Source organism: Trachymyrmex septentrionalis, unplaced genomic scaffold (assembly GCF_001594115.1).
Source record: "Trachymyrmex septentrionalis isolate Tsep2-gDNA-1 unplaced genomic scaffold, Tsep1.0 scaffold8, whole genome shotgun sequence".
Lineage (NCBI taxonomy): Eukaryota > Metazoa > Arthropoda > Insecta > Hymenoptera > Formicidae > Trachymyrmex > Trachymyrmex septentrionalis.
In genome coordinates, this window is record NW_017305987.1 from 1441164 (window position 1) to 1458368 (window position 17205).

Here is a 17205-nt window from a genome sequence, read left to right on the forward strand (position 1 = left end):
ATCGCCGGTTTCAAGATAGAGCGTCCTCGCCTTTACTCTTTCCTCTTTTTCCACCTTTCGCTCTCCCTCTGTTAATAATTATCGTACAAAAACTCGTTTGCAAGCTCGTCCGCAAGCCTGCGTGCATGGCAGTATTCTCGGTAAGTAGACAGCGTAAATACGATATGATACATAGCGGGGTATCGTTCGGGGCCGTCCCTGAGCGGCCGCGGTGGCCGTTATAACCCTTCCGTGACAACGAAAGGCTCGAAAACACGGTGTCCTAAAGGGAACGACGTTTCCTAAACGTCGAGGTTTAACAGGGGAAGGAACAGGGGGCTAAACGTTCACCCCGTTCGCGTCGCTAGCATGCGCTCGCACCCCGGGATACGTTCGCCGTATCGCCATACGTCGTGATAACGTTGACGTATTTTTACGCGTCTGTTTGTATCGCGGTGTTCGATCCGATTTCACCACAAGACTGCCGCGAATTGATACAACGACGCTAACTGACGACAATGGTTATTAGATCGATCGATCGACTGTGGATCTACGAAGACCTGAAGTAGAGATCGTCAAGTAAAAGTCTTTGGGCACTCAGTTGTCTGTTTACGAGACAAATACGGCAGCGTATGCAGAGGGCATATGCCAGAATTTTATTTGAGGAGGGACGAAATTAAAGTTGATACTTTTGAACTCGGGGGGGGAGGAGAGGATTTATTGGAATTGTTATATTATTATATTTTTTAAATTAATTTACTTGCAGATAAATCACAAAATCACACATATTTAATTTACTTTTTCTTTGAAAATTTTAAGTTGATCTTCGGAACTGGAAAAGCTGAAATTTTTCACACCAGCCATCTCGGATACTCAGAAAATTTTCCATAACTTCCTAATTCTATCTTCTTTTTCAAAATTAGTTTCTTATAAATCATTAAGCATAGTTTGTTTAAGCGGTTTTAATTGTTTTTGTTCCTTAAGATTTAGGGAGGCCATGGCCGAGCTATTTGAGTTATGGCAGAGCTAAAGACGGAGGTGTTACGACGTAATCAAGACTGTTCGCCAATTCTTTTTCAATTGATATCATAGCTAAATCGCATGACCGCGTCTGTGTCATTGTTTATTTCTCAGTTAATTCTTTATTATTCTTAATTTTGAAAAAGATGCCTCTGCGACTGCCACAGATATATTGGCGCAGTTAATAAAATCCATAACGCTATTGCTAAATTTGAAAAGATTTCCAGAAAACCACTTTCAGCTAATTCATTAAAAATATCAAGGTAGAGCTTTATATTTACAAGAGCAGCGCTGCCTGTTAAAATTTTGCGCCGTACGCTGGAGCGTACCTGTTTAGTGCCTCGTTTAACGCCTCCGGCTACAGGTTGAATCACATAGAGCTTATAAAAGCTCATATACTCTGCAATACACCGAGCCAAATATTTATTGGCCGCCATATTTATTTCCAGGCTCTTACTTAAGGATCTCTAACTCAAAAGTATGAGGCCTGTTCTTTTTGAACTGAACCTCTCGCACGTTCATCTTCTATTCTCTCTTTTTTTTTTTGTTCAACGTAGAGAGAAAAAGAAGAAAGGTGAACTGTGCAAGAAAAGTTCAGCTCAAAAGAATAGACTTCTTGTCTATTAGGAGTTCGAGGATCCGTGGATCCCGCTCGAAAAGTCGAAGAAGCGAAAATTCACACAGGGATTTAAGGATCTACAGGAGTCCTGGGATTTGATAGAAATCCGACTGTCCCGTTCTCCGAGAGGATCCATGGATGCGAAAAAGAATAGGACCCTGAAATCGATGAATTTCGAGATGGTAAGATTCGGGGATGGATTCCTTTATTCCGAAAATGCTTCCTCGTTCGGAGTAATCGATATTATTACTGTCGTTGATTGAAACGGGTGATCAGCATTGCGTCTAGTTTTATTACCGTCGTCGCTTTGGAGGGAAAGGATTTTGGACTTTACGTTTACGATTGTATAAAATCGTACTTGTCGTATATATAAAATCGTACAATTCCTCGAGGGAATGGCGAAGTCTTGTTTTAAGGGTCGGTGCGGAGCGTTTTTAATAACGTCATTAAGTTCCTATTAATTCTACAGAACGGCGCGTGGGATATGCAATTAAATGCATAATTACTGATCGTCTTATTCACCAACGGTGAAGTCACAATTTTTTTCTCGGCCGAGACACAAAATCGAATAATTTCTTGCCAATACGATTGCTTGGATAACAATGGAAAGAACGATCGATTAAAACGCGATTTTATTTGCATATATTTGCGTCGCTCGCATGACAGTCGCATGATCTCACATGGGTGCAATTTCATCGTTGCCTTAATACTCGAAGTAGGTTCCTCGAAATCTCTACCTCTCCTCCGCCTCTCCTCGCGCCCCTCCATCTCTCAATAAATTTATTTAGATTACTTGGTACGAGATTAACCATTTATTTGGTACGATTAACGCTCTTCTAACCCGTAAAATTGTCCCGCTACGTCCACGGACGATTACTCAATAAATAATAGGCTATCCTGGCATTCTGAGGCCGTGCGATCGTGAGTGCTCGGTCGTCCTCTCGCGTCGTTCCCTCGGCGAGAGCTTTCTTCGTGCCTCCCGTACGATCGCTATAAAGTAACCGATCGGACACTTTTCTTCCTGCCCCTCTTCCCTTCCCGCCTCCCCGCCTCCCCCCCTACCCCTTTTCACATCTGCAGATTGGCGATCTTGTTAGAGCTTACGTACGCGAACGAATCCTTGGGATCCTCCGGATCCCGCGAATCCCCGTCGATCCTCGGATCGTTTAAGTCCCATGGATCTCTGATCTCGCGGATTCCCGGTCACCACCCGGATTCCCTTCGGATTCTTCAAGTTTTCCCCGCCCTCCTCCCCTTCCCCCTTCATTTCCCCGCGCACAATAAATGTCCTTTCGGAGAGTCCGATCGACCGTGCCTACCCGCGTTGCGTCGTCGTTGTCGCCGCCGCTCGAGGACGATAGGAGACGGCCCCCAAGGAGAAATTCCTATAGACGCACCTGCCGCAGATACGAGACGATGCGACGCGATGAGGACTTTTACAGGTGCCACTTGGCTATCAGTATCATGATCAGGTGGGGCGCAAGGGTGGCCAGCGACGCGCCGCCCGTCACCCGGACGTCGCTATCCTTGAGGAACACAGAGCCGATCACGTGGATGATGCCGTTGGTGCACTCGACGTCCGGACGGATGACGCGGATCTTCTTGCCCTCCCACTCCACTTGGTAGCCTGAAAAGAGAGAGACTCGACGGTGATCTTTGAACGAGAATCTCGGGGAAACCGCATGATGCGTATAAGTGAAGCGGTACTGCGATGCAGAATACAAAGCTCTCCCCCGCCGAATATCTCGAATGAAAAATTCGATGATGGGAGAATAGTCTATATAGAGATCCTAAAATAAACGTCGTGAGATGCTAAAAAGAGAAATCGAATAAATTAAAAAAAAAAAAAAATGAAATAGAGAGAATCAACTTTCTAATAACGTTTCGATGAACTAAATTCAGCGACAGTATCTAGTGAGAAACATAAATGGCGCCATTAATACGATCGCAAATAAAGTTTCCATTTGGCGTGCACTGAAAAAAGGGTGTCGTCTGGTAACAGCTACCATACGTTGAGTGAAATAATTTCAATCAAATGTTCGGTTAATATAATCCAAAAGAAATTATATTCTTCTAAATACTTAGTAAGTATTACCAGACATAATAATATAACCTTTAATAATTTTACTTCCCTCAATATGTACCTTCCTAATTATTAACAAATAATTAGTTTGTTAATATTGTAATTAGGAAAGTATATATTGAGGAAAGTAAAATTATAGTTACAATAACTAAACATTTGATTGAAACTGTTTTACGTCGTCTACAATATGTGGAGTAAGCTCGATGTAAGAAGCAACAGCAAATTGATCCATCACAGTCGATCGCAGTTCTCACATTCGACTGTGATTCGTCAATTTCTTACTCTTATATCAAGTATCATAGCTTACTTCGCATATTGTAGACGACATGTTTCACTCAATATTTAGCTATTAGTTGGTTTCCATTTACGCTGATTCTCAGATAATTCTCGCTTGTGACACGTAATAATTCAGTTGAATGCATGTTTCTTTTGCATTCTGACAAGTGAGATTTAACTGAGTTTTTATCTACACAAAATATCTATCTGCAAATCGAGATTGTGTGCTTAAAGCCCAGTTTCACCACTCATGGTTACCCTTAACCGAGGTTTAACTTACTCTTCATCTCTTAATAATGCTAGAATTGGAAAGAGATGAGAATAAGTTGAGTCTCGGCTAAGCGTTAACCGTGAGTTGTGAAACTGAGCCTTAGCGAGTCTCGTAAATTCACTTCAAAGTGAGATTATGAACCTGTGCTGACATCAGTGATAAGCCTTTTTACCAACGGCTGTGCTCCAAATTTACTGTTAGCACTGAGAATGCTACAGTTTACGTTACGAGCACTTTTCAGTGCTGTGTGGCAGTAAATTTTGGAACACAGCTAAAGTAAGAACGACAAGTAGTGACGTCATTAATCTAAGTATAATATACTCAGCTCACGTCAGACTTAGTTTCACTTGTGTGCAAATGGAAAGCAACTATTATCAAACTTTTTTCAATATGTTGTCGTTGTATTTCGACAAATACGGAAGTAACACTCTTGTTGTTCTTCCAACAGCACTTTGTATGTTTAAGCGTCTTCGCCCAGCTTAAGGGTCTACTGAACTCAATCTTTTTCTCGCTCTCCTCCGGTGCCCCTTTGCGGGATTGTAAAACAGAGCGGTAAAAGCGACGGTCGCGAGCTTAGGAAACGCCTCGGAAATTTGCTCGCATAGGCGAGAGTGAATAACCGGGAGAGCACGTAGCAATTAGCGCCGGGGGTAATCAAGGAATTTGCATTTAAATGGTGGTCGAAAGGTGCATAATAAATCGCCTTGCGGTTCCGGCACATAATGGCGCGCGCATTCGTTTCCGGCTTCCGCGTTCGAGAGGTGCTCGAGAGGCGACATATTTTTCGCAAAGCGGCGAGTCATTGCTGCGAGTTTCATTTTCGATAATGCGGAAAAATCCCAGCGCGCGGTGACCAGATATTCATCATACTCTGGCGTCAAAACGCGGGACCGTGAAAGGAACTGTTTAGAGGATGGGGGTTGTGCTGCATCCGTTCGAGAATTTCCTGGACTTTACCGCGACGCGACGGAAGTTGGACTCGCTGCATCTCACGGCAATACATACGGAAATGAAGCCCCCTTTCGAGTAGTTTATTTGCGTTGAAATTGCGCGAAAAATACGTACCACGTGGAAAGATGATTTTGCTAAAGTATCGAAAAATTGAAATATAGATCTGATCTAGATACAGATCTCTCTGATCTAGGTGAAAGAAAACCGACAAATGAAATACTATGAAATAATCTCATTGGACCATCAAAGTAATTATATAAGAAACTCACAAATCTATCCCTGGTGGAAAAATTTCGCTGAAATTATTTCACGTTTTTTGGAACACTTTTCAGCAAAATTTTAGCGGTTCAGAAAAATTTCAGTTTAATTTTAGCGGTATTAGCTGAAAAATTTACTTTCAGTGAAATTTCAGAAAATTTTCAGCAATTCGCTGAAATGTTCCAAAATGTGGAGTAATTCCAGCAAAATTTGTTCACCAGGGAATAAGCAGTGCTATAAAAAGTTTTAATATTTTAGCAATCAGTTTGAGCGACCTACATAATTACAATATTTTTGATAATTCAATAAAATTATTTTTTCAGGTTCGTTATATCTAAACTTTTCAGGTTTCATATACCTAAACTTTATAGATATTTCAGCAAAACCTGTACAGAATAGCCGAGACAAGTCCTCGATCGTTACGTCATTTGTTACCTGAATATTTCCAAGAGTTTCCAATTTAAATCGAGCGAAATATTACAAGCACTTTTACATTTCGATCGTTTCGATTAGTAGATGGCCTCATTAATATTTGGATGCCATTTTGTTTCTCCCGTAGGTGAATTTGTTGAAACAACACGCGGTCGAATCAACCGGGAAAGTAATTAGTATCGATCCCCGCATAACAAATTACTGTCGCTTTAATGTTAATACAATGGCGGGCAGCTGGCTTTCGACCGCTTAATGTATAGAACACGACTAGATATTAAGGGATTAATATCTCCGTTCATACATATAGTCTACAAGTGTAACGATTGCAAATCATTTTCTCTTTTATGGGACAGCTGACGTACGTCTCTCGGACCGAGTAGAATTTTATATCCTCGCTACCGGATGATTTCTCTATAAGATTTTTCAAAGTTCCTTATCCTTATCACCACGTGTCGCACGTTTACGCAGGCTGAGGTCATACGATAAATAGTAATCCAACCACAAAATGGTGAGGAGGGGCGACGTTCCTCGTTTTGCGACAAAGGTAATGATATCCTATTGCTGTTGTTGTCGCAATTAATTTACGCGTAACAATGGCGTTCTGCTCGTCGTAATTAATTCCGCCGTTCACAATGAGTATTGTTGCCCTCGCCGCAATTAATACGCTTTTGTTTCTCGCGCACCCGCGCGCGCTTCGCTCTCACTCCGCGTTGTCGCTTTCCACCCCTCTCTTTCTCACCGCTTTTATACTCCGTCGTTTCCTTTTTATTTCAATTCAGTGATTTTTGACTCCGCGACTAAATTCCCCGCTGGGGTCCCGCTTGCGACTGTAACGAAAATTCCGGCGTGAATGCGTCCCGCAGGTATGAGAGTCCCGGTTCTAATTGATCGTGAAAATCGGGACGGTTTTGATTTTCCGGTCCGTCCATTGAGAGCCCGTGTATTATTTAACAGTGAGTTCGATTATGATAAGACAGGGACTCTCAAGCACTCAGAGAAAGATTTCTTCGATTTAAAGAAATGTTACACTGATCGTGAGAAAAATGGTCTGGTTGGAATTAAATAGTAATTCTGATGGAAAATGAACGAATCAGAATTTTCTGGTTAAATCTACTAGAACTCTAGCAGAGATAACTAGAATTCTAATTGATATAATTATTCTGGTAAAAATAAGAATTCTAGTAGATTTTACCAGAAATATTATATCAAAAATTCCGGTTATATCAACTAGAGTTCTACAATAAATAATAAATTTAATCGGAAAATTCTAATTCGTCCATTTTCAACCAGAAATTTTTTTCAGTGTTTTTTTTTCTTGCCGTACGGTTAAAGAAAAAATTTCATCGATTCGAACGTCATTTCGTTGATTGAAACATTGTTTAAAATGAAATAAAAAAAAATTTCATTTAAGGGAATTATGTTCAAATCCAAGAAATTTTTTTCTTCAACCGTATAGCGAAGAAACATTTCTTTAAATCGAAGAAACCTTTCTGTGGATGTTGCAGAAGTGACGAGGAAGACTTTCAAAACGAAAGATTTATAGCTAATATCGCGGTTTGAGAACGTCTGCAATGTACAGATGCAATGTATAATTCAACTGCGATGCAATATATATCCCAAATAATACAAAAATAATTAAACGAAGCATCGACGGCTGGTCACTAATCTCCGTGCGAACGAGGTCTCTGCGTAGTCTCTACGCGCCGAGCGAAGTTCGTTTCATTTCGAAGGGGCGTTGCTTTTTCCCCGCGTTAGATCCTTCGTATGCGTAAGCGTATAAGCGTCAGCGTAAGCGCACAAGCTCGGCGTATGATCATACACAGAAAACAAATCAGAATCGTTGCACGAAAGGCAGCACCCAAGGATCTAAAGATAAGTACCAAGATTTAGCGAGCGTAAGATTTTTCAGGATCCACAGTTCCTGGGATGTTGAGCCCTCTTTCGTTTTTTCACGCGGATGTTCTTCAAAGCGCCTTATATTTAATTGAAGCTACAGTTTTACATAAAATTATCGAATTTAACCCTGGAATACAATTCATATTTTTTTTTGCATTAATTATTTTAAGTGAAAATTCATTCATATAATTAAAAACTTTTTTGTATCTACTTTATAGATTGAAAGGTGAATAAAGTTAAAATAATTGAACTAACACACTGTTTCAATGTAAAAAATGAATTTTAATGTTAATCTTATTAACCCTTTGTGGATAAGTAATTCCATTTGAGAGCATCCCTTTTTGTTTTGTAAACTATCACTTGTTAAATTTTTATGAAACTTGGCCTATAAGATAATTTGATATTACTTTATACTCGAAGTTAAAAATAACAAAATTGACATAATGCATCCAATATGGCGGACAGAATTTAAAAAATAATATATTTGATTATTAATAAAATTCGCTTTTAGCAAATTTTTAATTGCGAAATAATATCAAGTTTCAAGTTTTGCTTACTTGAAGCTTATCAGTGATACAAACAGTTGGTATTTATTTTCAAACTGTGATTGCGAGCCTTTGATACTAGATTCTCTATCATTGAAAGTTAACAGATTTTTGAAACTTAATATATATATATATTTTTTTCAGGCTATATTCAAACTCAAAGAACTTAATTTCACGATAATTAGATTATTTTTTTGTAATTTGAATTCTGAGACTAGATTTCAAATTCGGATTTCGCAAACCCTTGGAACAAGGTCTTCTTTAAGTTTTTTTTTAATTCAGAATGCTTCCATTCCCCTCAAAGGGTTAAATGTTATTTGAAGCTATTAAAATTTTAATAAAACAACAAAATTACTACATAATCTATTAAAATCTACTATATAATCTACTAAATAATTGACTAAAAAAATTCACCCACAATAACATTCTAGGGTTAAACGTTAAGAATATGAAATATTCCGATATCATTAAATATCGTACATTGAATTTACGCAATTTACGCATCCCAGAGTCCACAGATCCGGCAATTATACGGAAAACGAACTTCGCTGGGACACGAGTTTCATCCTCCCGCGCGCACAGACGTAACACGGCATGTACGCGCGAGTGCGTAACGCGGTGCGTAAGAAGGGTGCACTCCTTCGGTAGGTCGCAATTTACAGTAACTGTGCTGCTCGTACAAAGTGAAAGCGCTCGTGTCGTCGCTCGTCGGCGACGTTTAAACACACACTTAGCTCACTCACCGGATGTTTCTGGACGGATTGCGTTTTCGTCGTACCTCTCATCTACATGTAATCAGACAGCACCAGGTTTGAGAGTGTCGGTGACAGGCGCGGGGACGCGGCATCTCCCCGTGACGGTTCCCCGTCTCCAATCCGCGATAACACAATCGCGAGACAAGATATTCGAGCTATCGCTCTAGATAGCTAATGTTTGAGCAAAGGAACGGCGAGTTTGTGAACACCGAGGAAACTGTCCCTAACGTTTTTCTCTAACGTATCCCGAATTCGCGCGTCCAGATTACGCTCGCGCGAATATACGAAACTTGCGAAATTTTTGCGAAACGTTTTTCCGACTGCCTAAGTTAACATTGAGATGCGACAGATGTATCGTTCTTTTTTTTTTTTTCGAAACTTGTTTACTCACTTTCGCTGTGCTCCTTGATACGAAGCTTTAAATTGTCCCTGGCCGCTGGGAGGTTGAGGGTGTCGTTGCTCATCTCTTTCAGCTTCGCCATCGTGTACGCCTGATCCGCTATTATGAGATGTCGCTCCAATATCTGCTTCGTCTGTAAACGAATTATATATACTTTTGCAGTTGGACGTACATTGAGATCTTCTCGGACTCCTCGTGCTGTCATATATTTGAGAAAATAATGGAAATCTAAAGAATCCTGCACTAATCGTAAGGAGAAAGTAGTTTGAATCAAATTGGCTGAAACTATGATACTTTATAGATTATGAAACAACATTAAGCTTTCAGGTGTGATCAAAAGTTTCCATAACTATCAAGGGATGGACAGATTTCGAAAGTTGCTATTTTGAGTCGAATCGAACTAAAAAGCATCTTTATCTACTAAACTATTTTTAACTTTAATACTTTTCATGCGTATGATAATAAGATAAATCAATCGAGAATGTGAAAAAAATATATAGCTGTTAAAAAGAATTATGCAATTCGCAATATTCTTTTAAAAAACAATTATGTGTTTTCTTCAGACTAATTGATTTATCTTATTATTTCGTACATAAAAGTATTTAGGTACAGTTACTAACAAATAAATAGTTTGATAGATAAAGGTACTTTTTTTGGTCCACTTAGAAAATAACAACTTCCAAATTACGTTACAGTAAAATCTGACGATCTTTGATGGCGTTCATGAAGGCTTTAGAATTTCTCTAAATTTAGAATATTACAGTTTTTCAGTCAATTTAACCGAATCCGCTTTTTCTATACGATTAGTACAGGACCCTTTTGTTTGTGACCTGGAGAAAGAGAGAGAAAGAGAAGACTCGATGGTAAAAAGGTACAACCATTTAAAAATTTAACGATCCAATAAGGGAAGGAGATTAAGAGATGCACAGCTCTGACAGCAATAATCTCGGATATAAAAGTTTAAGATGCAGTACGCGCGCATCTGGGAAGTTTACTCACGTGATAACTGAACTCGGGCATGAAGAGCTTCTTAGTAGTTGATGGATAGTTATTCGCTGCGTCTTTCCAGGCGTAATCGTACGGGGCGAAGTACGTGAATCGCTTCTTCGTATCGTTCAACTGATCATTGAATCCACGTCGCTGACCCAGCAAATAGGTCGAGCTGAAAAAGACGGGGAGAAATATCGGCGATGAATTACGTGGCGATGAAACGGGCGACGATTTCACACCGGGGCGGTGTTTTAAGGACGGAGGTTGTAAATAACGCTTCCGATAATCGCGCCTCATTCGCGTTGCTTAAATCGTTTTAATTGAATCAGGAGCGGTACGAGTTAAGCGCAGCGCGAAAATTTTTTAGCGGCGGGGGATTGCGAGAGTACACCGTAGTAACAACGCGATGTTTACTCTATCCTCGCTTCTCCGGGCGGTCTCACCTTCCCGCTGCCTCTCTTACGGGATTTAATCCGCCCTCCACCTCCCGCGAGTTGATCTCTCCGCTCTTTATAAAGCCGCCCGTCGTATCTTCCGAGTCTGGCGGAGAACTCCACGCGAGAACCCGTCCGCGGGTTATCAATTATAATTTTAAATTAGGAGATAATCCGCAGCTTTCTTCGCACGGAAAGCCGCCGGCGGTATGATGAGGCACGATTGTTGGCCGGTTATTTGGATCAGCGTACATAAACAATCTCCCATTTCTCTCAGAAAACCGTTAGTTGTTGTTGCATCTTACAAGGATCCTGTCGCAATTGTTTGGAACTGATTCGATTCTGGAAATATGCTGTTGAATAACAAATCCAAGAGACACGTATTTTTTTTTGCATCAACCCAATTTGAGATTTAAGCGGTGAAATAATTACAGTTAAACACTTAATAGGGGAATAGAGGTATTTTTAAAATATTGGATTTTAAACAATTTCAATACATGGTATATATAAAAAAAACCATAAAAGTTTTATCTAAAACATTTTTTTATATGTATCTCTCACTGTTTTGTTGATAAGACTGTTTTTGTTGAGAATTTCTTAAATATATTCAAGTGCTAATTTAACGTAATATGATTATTTAAATAGTTTGTGTTAAATTAATATTCAATATTTCTTAGTGTCAAAATAATACAATTTGTGAATAAGCAAACAAATTATACATAAAAATAATGTATTTTAAAATTTAAATTCTAATATGAATAAATAAAATATGTATTACTTCACCATGTTATAAATGCTAATTTTACTGAAAATAATTCCACAGTTTGTTTACAAACTGTGTCAGTATTATCTTTTTTTGGTGTTTATCTTCCTAAATAATATTTGCGTCATCTTTTAACGCATTCATTTTGTATTACATTAACATATAAATTTGAGTGGACCGAGACATGTGAGATGTGTCAAAGTTAACTTAAATTTTCCAATGGTGTGTCTCTTAGTTTGTATTGAATAACATCTATCAAGGAGAATTGAATCAATTTATTGACAAGTCTCTTGTTAGACCTCATAGACTTTAGACTCTAAATGAATCGCGAATCTTCTAAAATCCTAGGAATCTACGTCGACAAATCTGTTAAGGCGTCTCCGGACGATTTGGCCAACATAAGGCAATTTTGCACACATTCACTAAATTGATCTACATTCATGAATCAACAATTATGCATCTCGTGTGTCCGTATCTTTGAAAATCTCGCGCACATTAGCCACATCGTCTGCTGGCACCTTTAGAAATTAAATTCTTAAAATCATTCACGAATGCTTTAGGACGTGCACTTTTTGGATTTCAATAAATTCTCTAGAAATCTCGACACCTCGATGCCTTAACCTCAGAAACTAATCGTCTGCGGAAGTTCACGAATCTCGGGATTCTCCTAATCTCCCGGATTGTAGGACGCCAGAGTTAAACGGGGCGAGTTCTAGATGCGCCGTGAATTCGTACTCCGAGCCGAGGTATGTTCTAGCCCGGGTAATCTTGCCGAGTGAGTTTATTCGCTTTTTTTTGCACGGCGCTTCGCGTGCCGACCGTTAAATTGGACAAGGAGGCAATATCGGCACGTGGAGAGGGACGCGCCCGACTGCGAATTTAATAGGTACGACGTGGTGCCCTGCGGAACCGTACAATTCCAGGCGTAAGACTTTGGCACAGTTATAGTTTTTTACGTCGACGGCACCGCCATGGCGGGGCCGACGGGGTCCGCGGTAATTGGAATGGGGATTTGTTGCGTTATTTTAATTAAAATTCGAACGAGAGCGAGAGGAAGCGGAGGGCGAGGAAGCGAGACGGGGGTTGGGGTCGAGGGGTCGTGCGGAAGAAAAGTTCGCGAAGTCACGCGCGGATAAGATTCTCTTTCAGGAATGGATAAGACGTAGCCGGTGATGGTGTTGTCTTGCGCAAGATCGCGTCTACACGTGGATGAAAATGTTCGCACGTGTTCGCGCGTGACCGATCCACGTGCGTCCAATGACGTGCGCAGGATCAGGTTTTCGCAATCACCGAGATAGAGATATTTTTCTCGCGGGGGGGACGAATCATCGTCCGGTATATCATTTCGTCGTGCGAACAGAAAATCGGGATCCTGCATTTTATTTCTCCCGCGGAAGGAGGGAGTACGAAATGGGGTGGAAATTCCGGATCGCCTCGGCGCGAGACGATTTACATAATTCCTATTCACATTACTCTGGAACGTAAAATTAAAGATTTAAATACAACGAAAACGCGAACTCGTGGAATTAAACGGAATTTGACATTACTCTATCGGGTAATGGACCGTTCTCTTATGCGCCCGTCCGCATTTGCGTGTTTTTTAAAATGCCGCTGGTACAACGCTCGAGATCCTTCATAAAACCAGAGAGTCGATGATCCGAGTCGCTTTGCATAAAAGATGAATAAAGATGAGGAAGAAGGTAAGGGACTCACTTGAGCATCGGATCAGTCCTGAGTTTGTCGAGGACGGTGGTGTAGGGTACCCCGAGAAGCCTGTCGATTATGTGGATAATCCCGTTGGTGGCGGCGATGTTGGCGGTGATGATGGTGGCGTTCACGCCACCGCCTTCCACAGTGACGGTCTGGTTCTCCATCGGTCCCTGCACCACGTTGAAGTAGAGCTTCTTCTTCTCAGCGGCGGTCGCCACCTGCAAGAATCCGAGCGGAGCTCCATGAACGAAACGCTCGCGGCGCTTTAAGAATTGTATGCATACATCGAAATTGCGTCAAACAGCAAAGAAGTGAAAGATAGGTAGACAGATGGAGGCTTTTATTAATATTGTAGGGCGAGTCTTCTAAGAGCAAAAAATTGACCAAAAAAGAAAGTGGAAGTGTAAATAAGCAGAATGAAAACACTGTAGAAAGTGCAGTGTTTAAAATGTTCACGTAGACGTTTTAAAACATCTTTGCAAAACAAACATTCAATTTTAAACGTTTTAGCGTTTTTCGTTTATTCAAAAAGTTTAAAACTTAAACATCTTCTAAGTGTTCAAAAACGGAGACAAGAATAGAACGTTTCAATATCGTAAAATTAAACACTTCTGTTTTAAATGGAGAAAGTAAAATAATAACCAAAAAAATAATAATGCAGAATAATATGAGATAGAAGATAAAAACAATTAAAAAATGTTAAAAGAATTGAAAATATAGCAGAAAAAGTTGACAAGTGCCCGTTTTTTCCACTAATATAAATTAACTTTAATCTCGGTTGAACTCATATCTTTCTCTAATTTTTAGAACTAAAAAAAATGAAGAGTAATTTGAACCGAGATTAAAATTAATCCGTATTAATAGAAATGATCAAGGTAAAGAGACATAATAGAGGACAGATAAAAAGACATAGCTCTTTTCACGCACAAAAAAGATGCACACACAAGGAAGATGCCAGTGAATTCTTCGAAGGCACGTGTGGTCGACTCTCATCGCTCAAATCGGACTGCTTTAATGAATAATCCGTCGAGCGGACCAAAGCAATTTTAATTCATGTAATCTCGACAATTTATGTAATTAAAGCAAAGATATTTCACACGAACGATGAACAAGAAGCGAGCCGCAACGCGGAAATTCGAGCGTAGAAATCTGTTCGAGAGGATCCTTGTGCCTGTAACGTTTTCGAAGAATTACATACAAGTCGATTTCGTGCACAAACAGGAGCCATCACATAGCGCAGACATTTAGATTCGCAGAGAGGAGTCGGGAATTAAAAGTTATGCGCGTCTCTCCATACATAAAGATAGGCTGAAGAAGCGAAGTTCGAGACGTCAAGTAATTAAAAGTATAAACTTCCTTATGGAGTTTAGTGCACACGACAACGAGACGTACTAATAAATATCGATAGGGGAGTCAGGAATTTTCGACGAGAAAAGCCTGCAAAGATCAGCGAGTCATGCCTCAGGTTAGGTTTTTTACGTTCATTATTTTACGTTCATCGTGCGTTTATTACGTTGCCATAATATTTTTTAATTATCTTCGTTTGATGGAATAGTTTCCCATAATCGTTGTAGAACAAAGCCCATGAACCAAAGTTACGTCTTTGAGGCTCTGAGTGAAAAATGATACGATCCGCGATTGTGAAAGTAAACGTGTTTATTATACCGCAATTACGACGTCAAAGGGAAGCCATCAGCGCGACAATCTTCGGATGAAAATCGTGCAATCGCGAGGCACGAAACGTTCCCTGGAGCACTTCCGAGTCCGCTTTCTTGGGCGGACACGTAATTTGATCTTAAAAGACAGCCGCGACGGGATTCTAGGCGGTGGCGACGTCGAGGCGAAACGAATCTCTTTCGATCCACCGGATTATCCGGACGATGCGGCGTACGTTGTGCTTCAGCCGGCAGTGCGAGTCTTTAACTTGCAAATATCGTCCGGATTGCAAATCGACACCCTCCCTTCCGACTTGTTCTCCTCGTTTCCCTCTTGGCCTTTGCTACGTCTCTTTCTCTCTCTCTCTCTCTCTCTCTCTCTCTCTCTTCTCATTCTCTCCTCAATCGTTGATGTCGAGATGGAAAAGCTTGGTATAGAGAGCGCCAAGAGGCAACGATCCCTTTTCCGGCTGATCCAGCTCTCATGAATTTCCCGGCGTGCACTCAGAGCCACTTCCGGTTACTTTCCTGACGTTCATCCGTGTTAGAGATCCACCGTTGAGAAACCGAGGAAACTGGGATGTACGGGGTGTTTAAAAAAGAAAGAGATGTCCGGAAGCACATTTTTGAAATTAGTGTGAGCGAATTGGGAATTACTATTTGTGTATATAAAGGAATCTTACGCTGTTAGATATCAAAGGTGATCCAATCCTTGAGTTAAACGACTTTTTTTGTTATTTTTAACTTCCATACATATATCAAAATTTCAATCATCAATTCACTTTTGTGATTAGTTTAAAAATAAATAACATCCATATTAATATATATGCTTATTAAATAACAAACTAAATTTGGGTTAAATTTAATACACTTTCTTTTCTCGAGTTAAATTTTTTAACTTGATTGTTTTAATTATCATAAATTAATGACATATAGAAATAATAAAAAAATAACTCAAATTGGATATAATTTAATATCGAATTAATTTAATAAAGATTTAGGTTTAGATAATAATAACATATTTAACTAATAGATTTTCGTTAGCCATTTAATTATAAGATACGAATAAATGTCTGAGGTTAAGAGAAACTATTCTCTTACTTACTAATCTTTTCTTATGCATGATATAGTTAATAAATTTAATTCTATAAAAAGAAATATCTCTTAAGGAATATCTTTAAATTCTGCGAGCTGTGTCCTTATATGTTATTATTGCTGCATTTTAGAAGCGACCGTAAAAAAATTTCTGCAATCCTTGCAAAGATAGATTTCGATGAAAATATCGTCAGAGAGAATAAATATATCATGTTATTTCTCGATTAGAAATTCCGTCGGCTTATTAAGATTCTGGTAGCATAAATGTAACATGCATTAAAATTTCATTTATGCTTCGCCATTTTGGTAGAAATGGTATGCCATGAATGAATAAAATGTTTTGCTGTACATAACCGATTTTAGCGTTTTAAGCTGCTTTCCGCTTTAAGATAGAGACGCTTTTAATTTTATCGAGGTGTAAGAAACTGGAACTTTTAAGCATTCATGCGATCATTCTTGATAATTCGCCATTTTCGATACGCTTCCACAATTAATTTTTTATTCGCGGCCGATGCTATATTCGACCTTTCGATGCTCGCTGTTATCAATTACGGCGCGTAAAACTACGGCGGAACTTTTATTTGCGTGGGAAATGACATCGAATTAATTAATTGCGAATGTAAGGTCATCACGAAATAAATCGTGCTATTAAAGTGGAAAAACAAAAGCGAACGCGACGAGGGAGATTGAGATTGATTTATCTAACTCTTTTTAGACTCTGAAATCCACGCGAAATTTATTTTATCAATATCAGGTGAATCAAAGCCATCTTCGCGAGCCAAACTTATCGGGGAATCTGATTTAATTGGACTACTCGCGTAATTAAAACATTGAACTGTGTCAAACATTCAAGAATTCTATAAGAAGCACGGATATTCATATTTCGGGAATTCTAGAATAAAATGAAAATCTAAAAAGATCAGACTTCTATAATAATATTTTAAGTAACATCTCCGAAATGGTTCAAACCGTTTATTCAAACCGATATTTCAAGTAAAGTTACAGACCTCGTTTTATCAAGGAAGGGGGGAGGGGTAGAGAGAGAGAGAGAGAGAGAGAGAGAGAGAGAGAGA

At 39.5% G+C, this 17205-nt stretch overlaps 1 protein-coding gene across 6 annotated transcripts in view; it reads right to left on the reverse strand.

Annotated features, from left to right (window-relative positions):
* Positions 1-17205, reverse strand: part of LOC108754480 (fasciclin-1) — a 377227-nt gene that overhangs the window by 61169 nt on the left and 298853 nt on the right. For 4 of the 6 annotated variants that reach the window (XM_018496774.1, XM_018496773.1, XM_018496776.1 and 1 more), the window contains 5 exons: positions 13386-13600; positions 10485-10647; positions 9477-9618; positions 9074-9115; positions 2686-3245 (listed from right to left, as the gene is read on the reverse strand). In XM_018496774.1, coding sequence (XP_018352276.1) covers positions 3055-3245; positions 9074-9115; positions 9477-9618; positions 10485-10647; positions 13386-13600 — 753 coding nt within the window. In that variant the 3' untranslated portion in view covers positions 2686-3054. Of the gene's footprint in view, positions 1-2685; positions 3246-9073; positions 9116-9476; positions 9619-10484; positions 10648-13385; positions 13601-17205 lie in introns of those variants that run through there. The other 2 variants (XM_018496772.1, XM_018496777.1) reach the window with 2 other exon arrangements.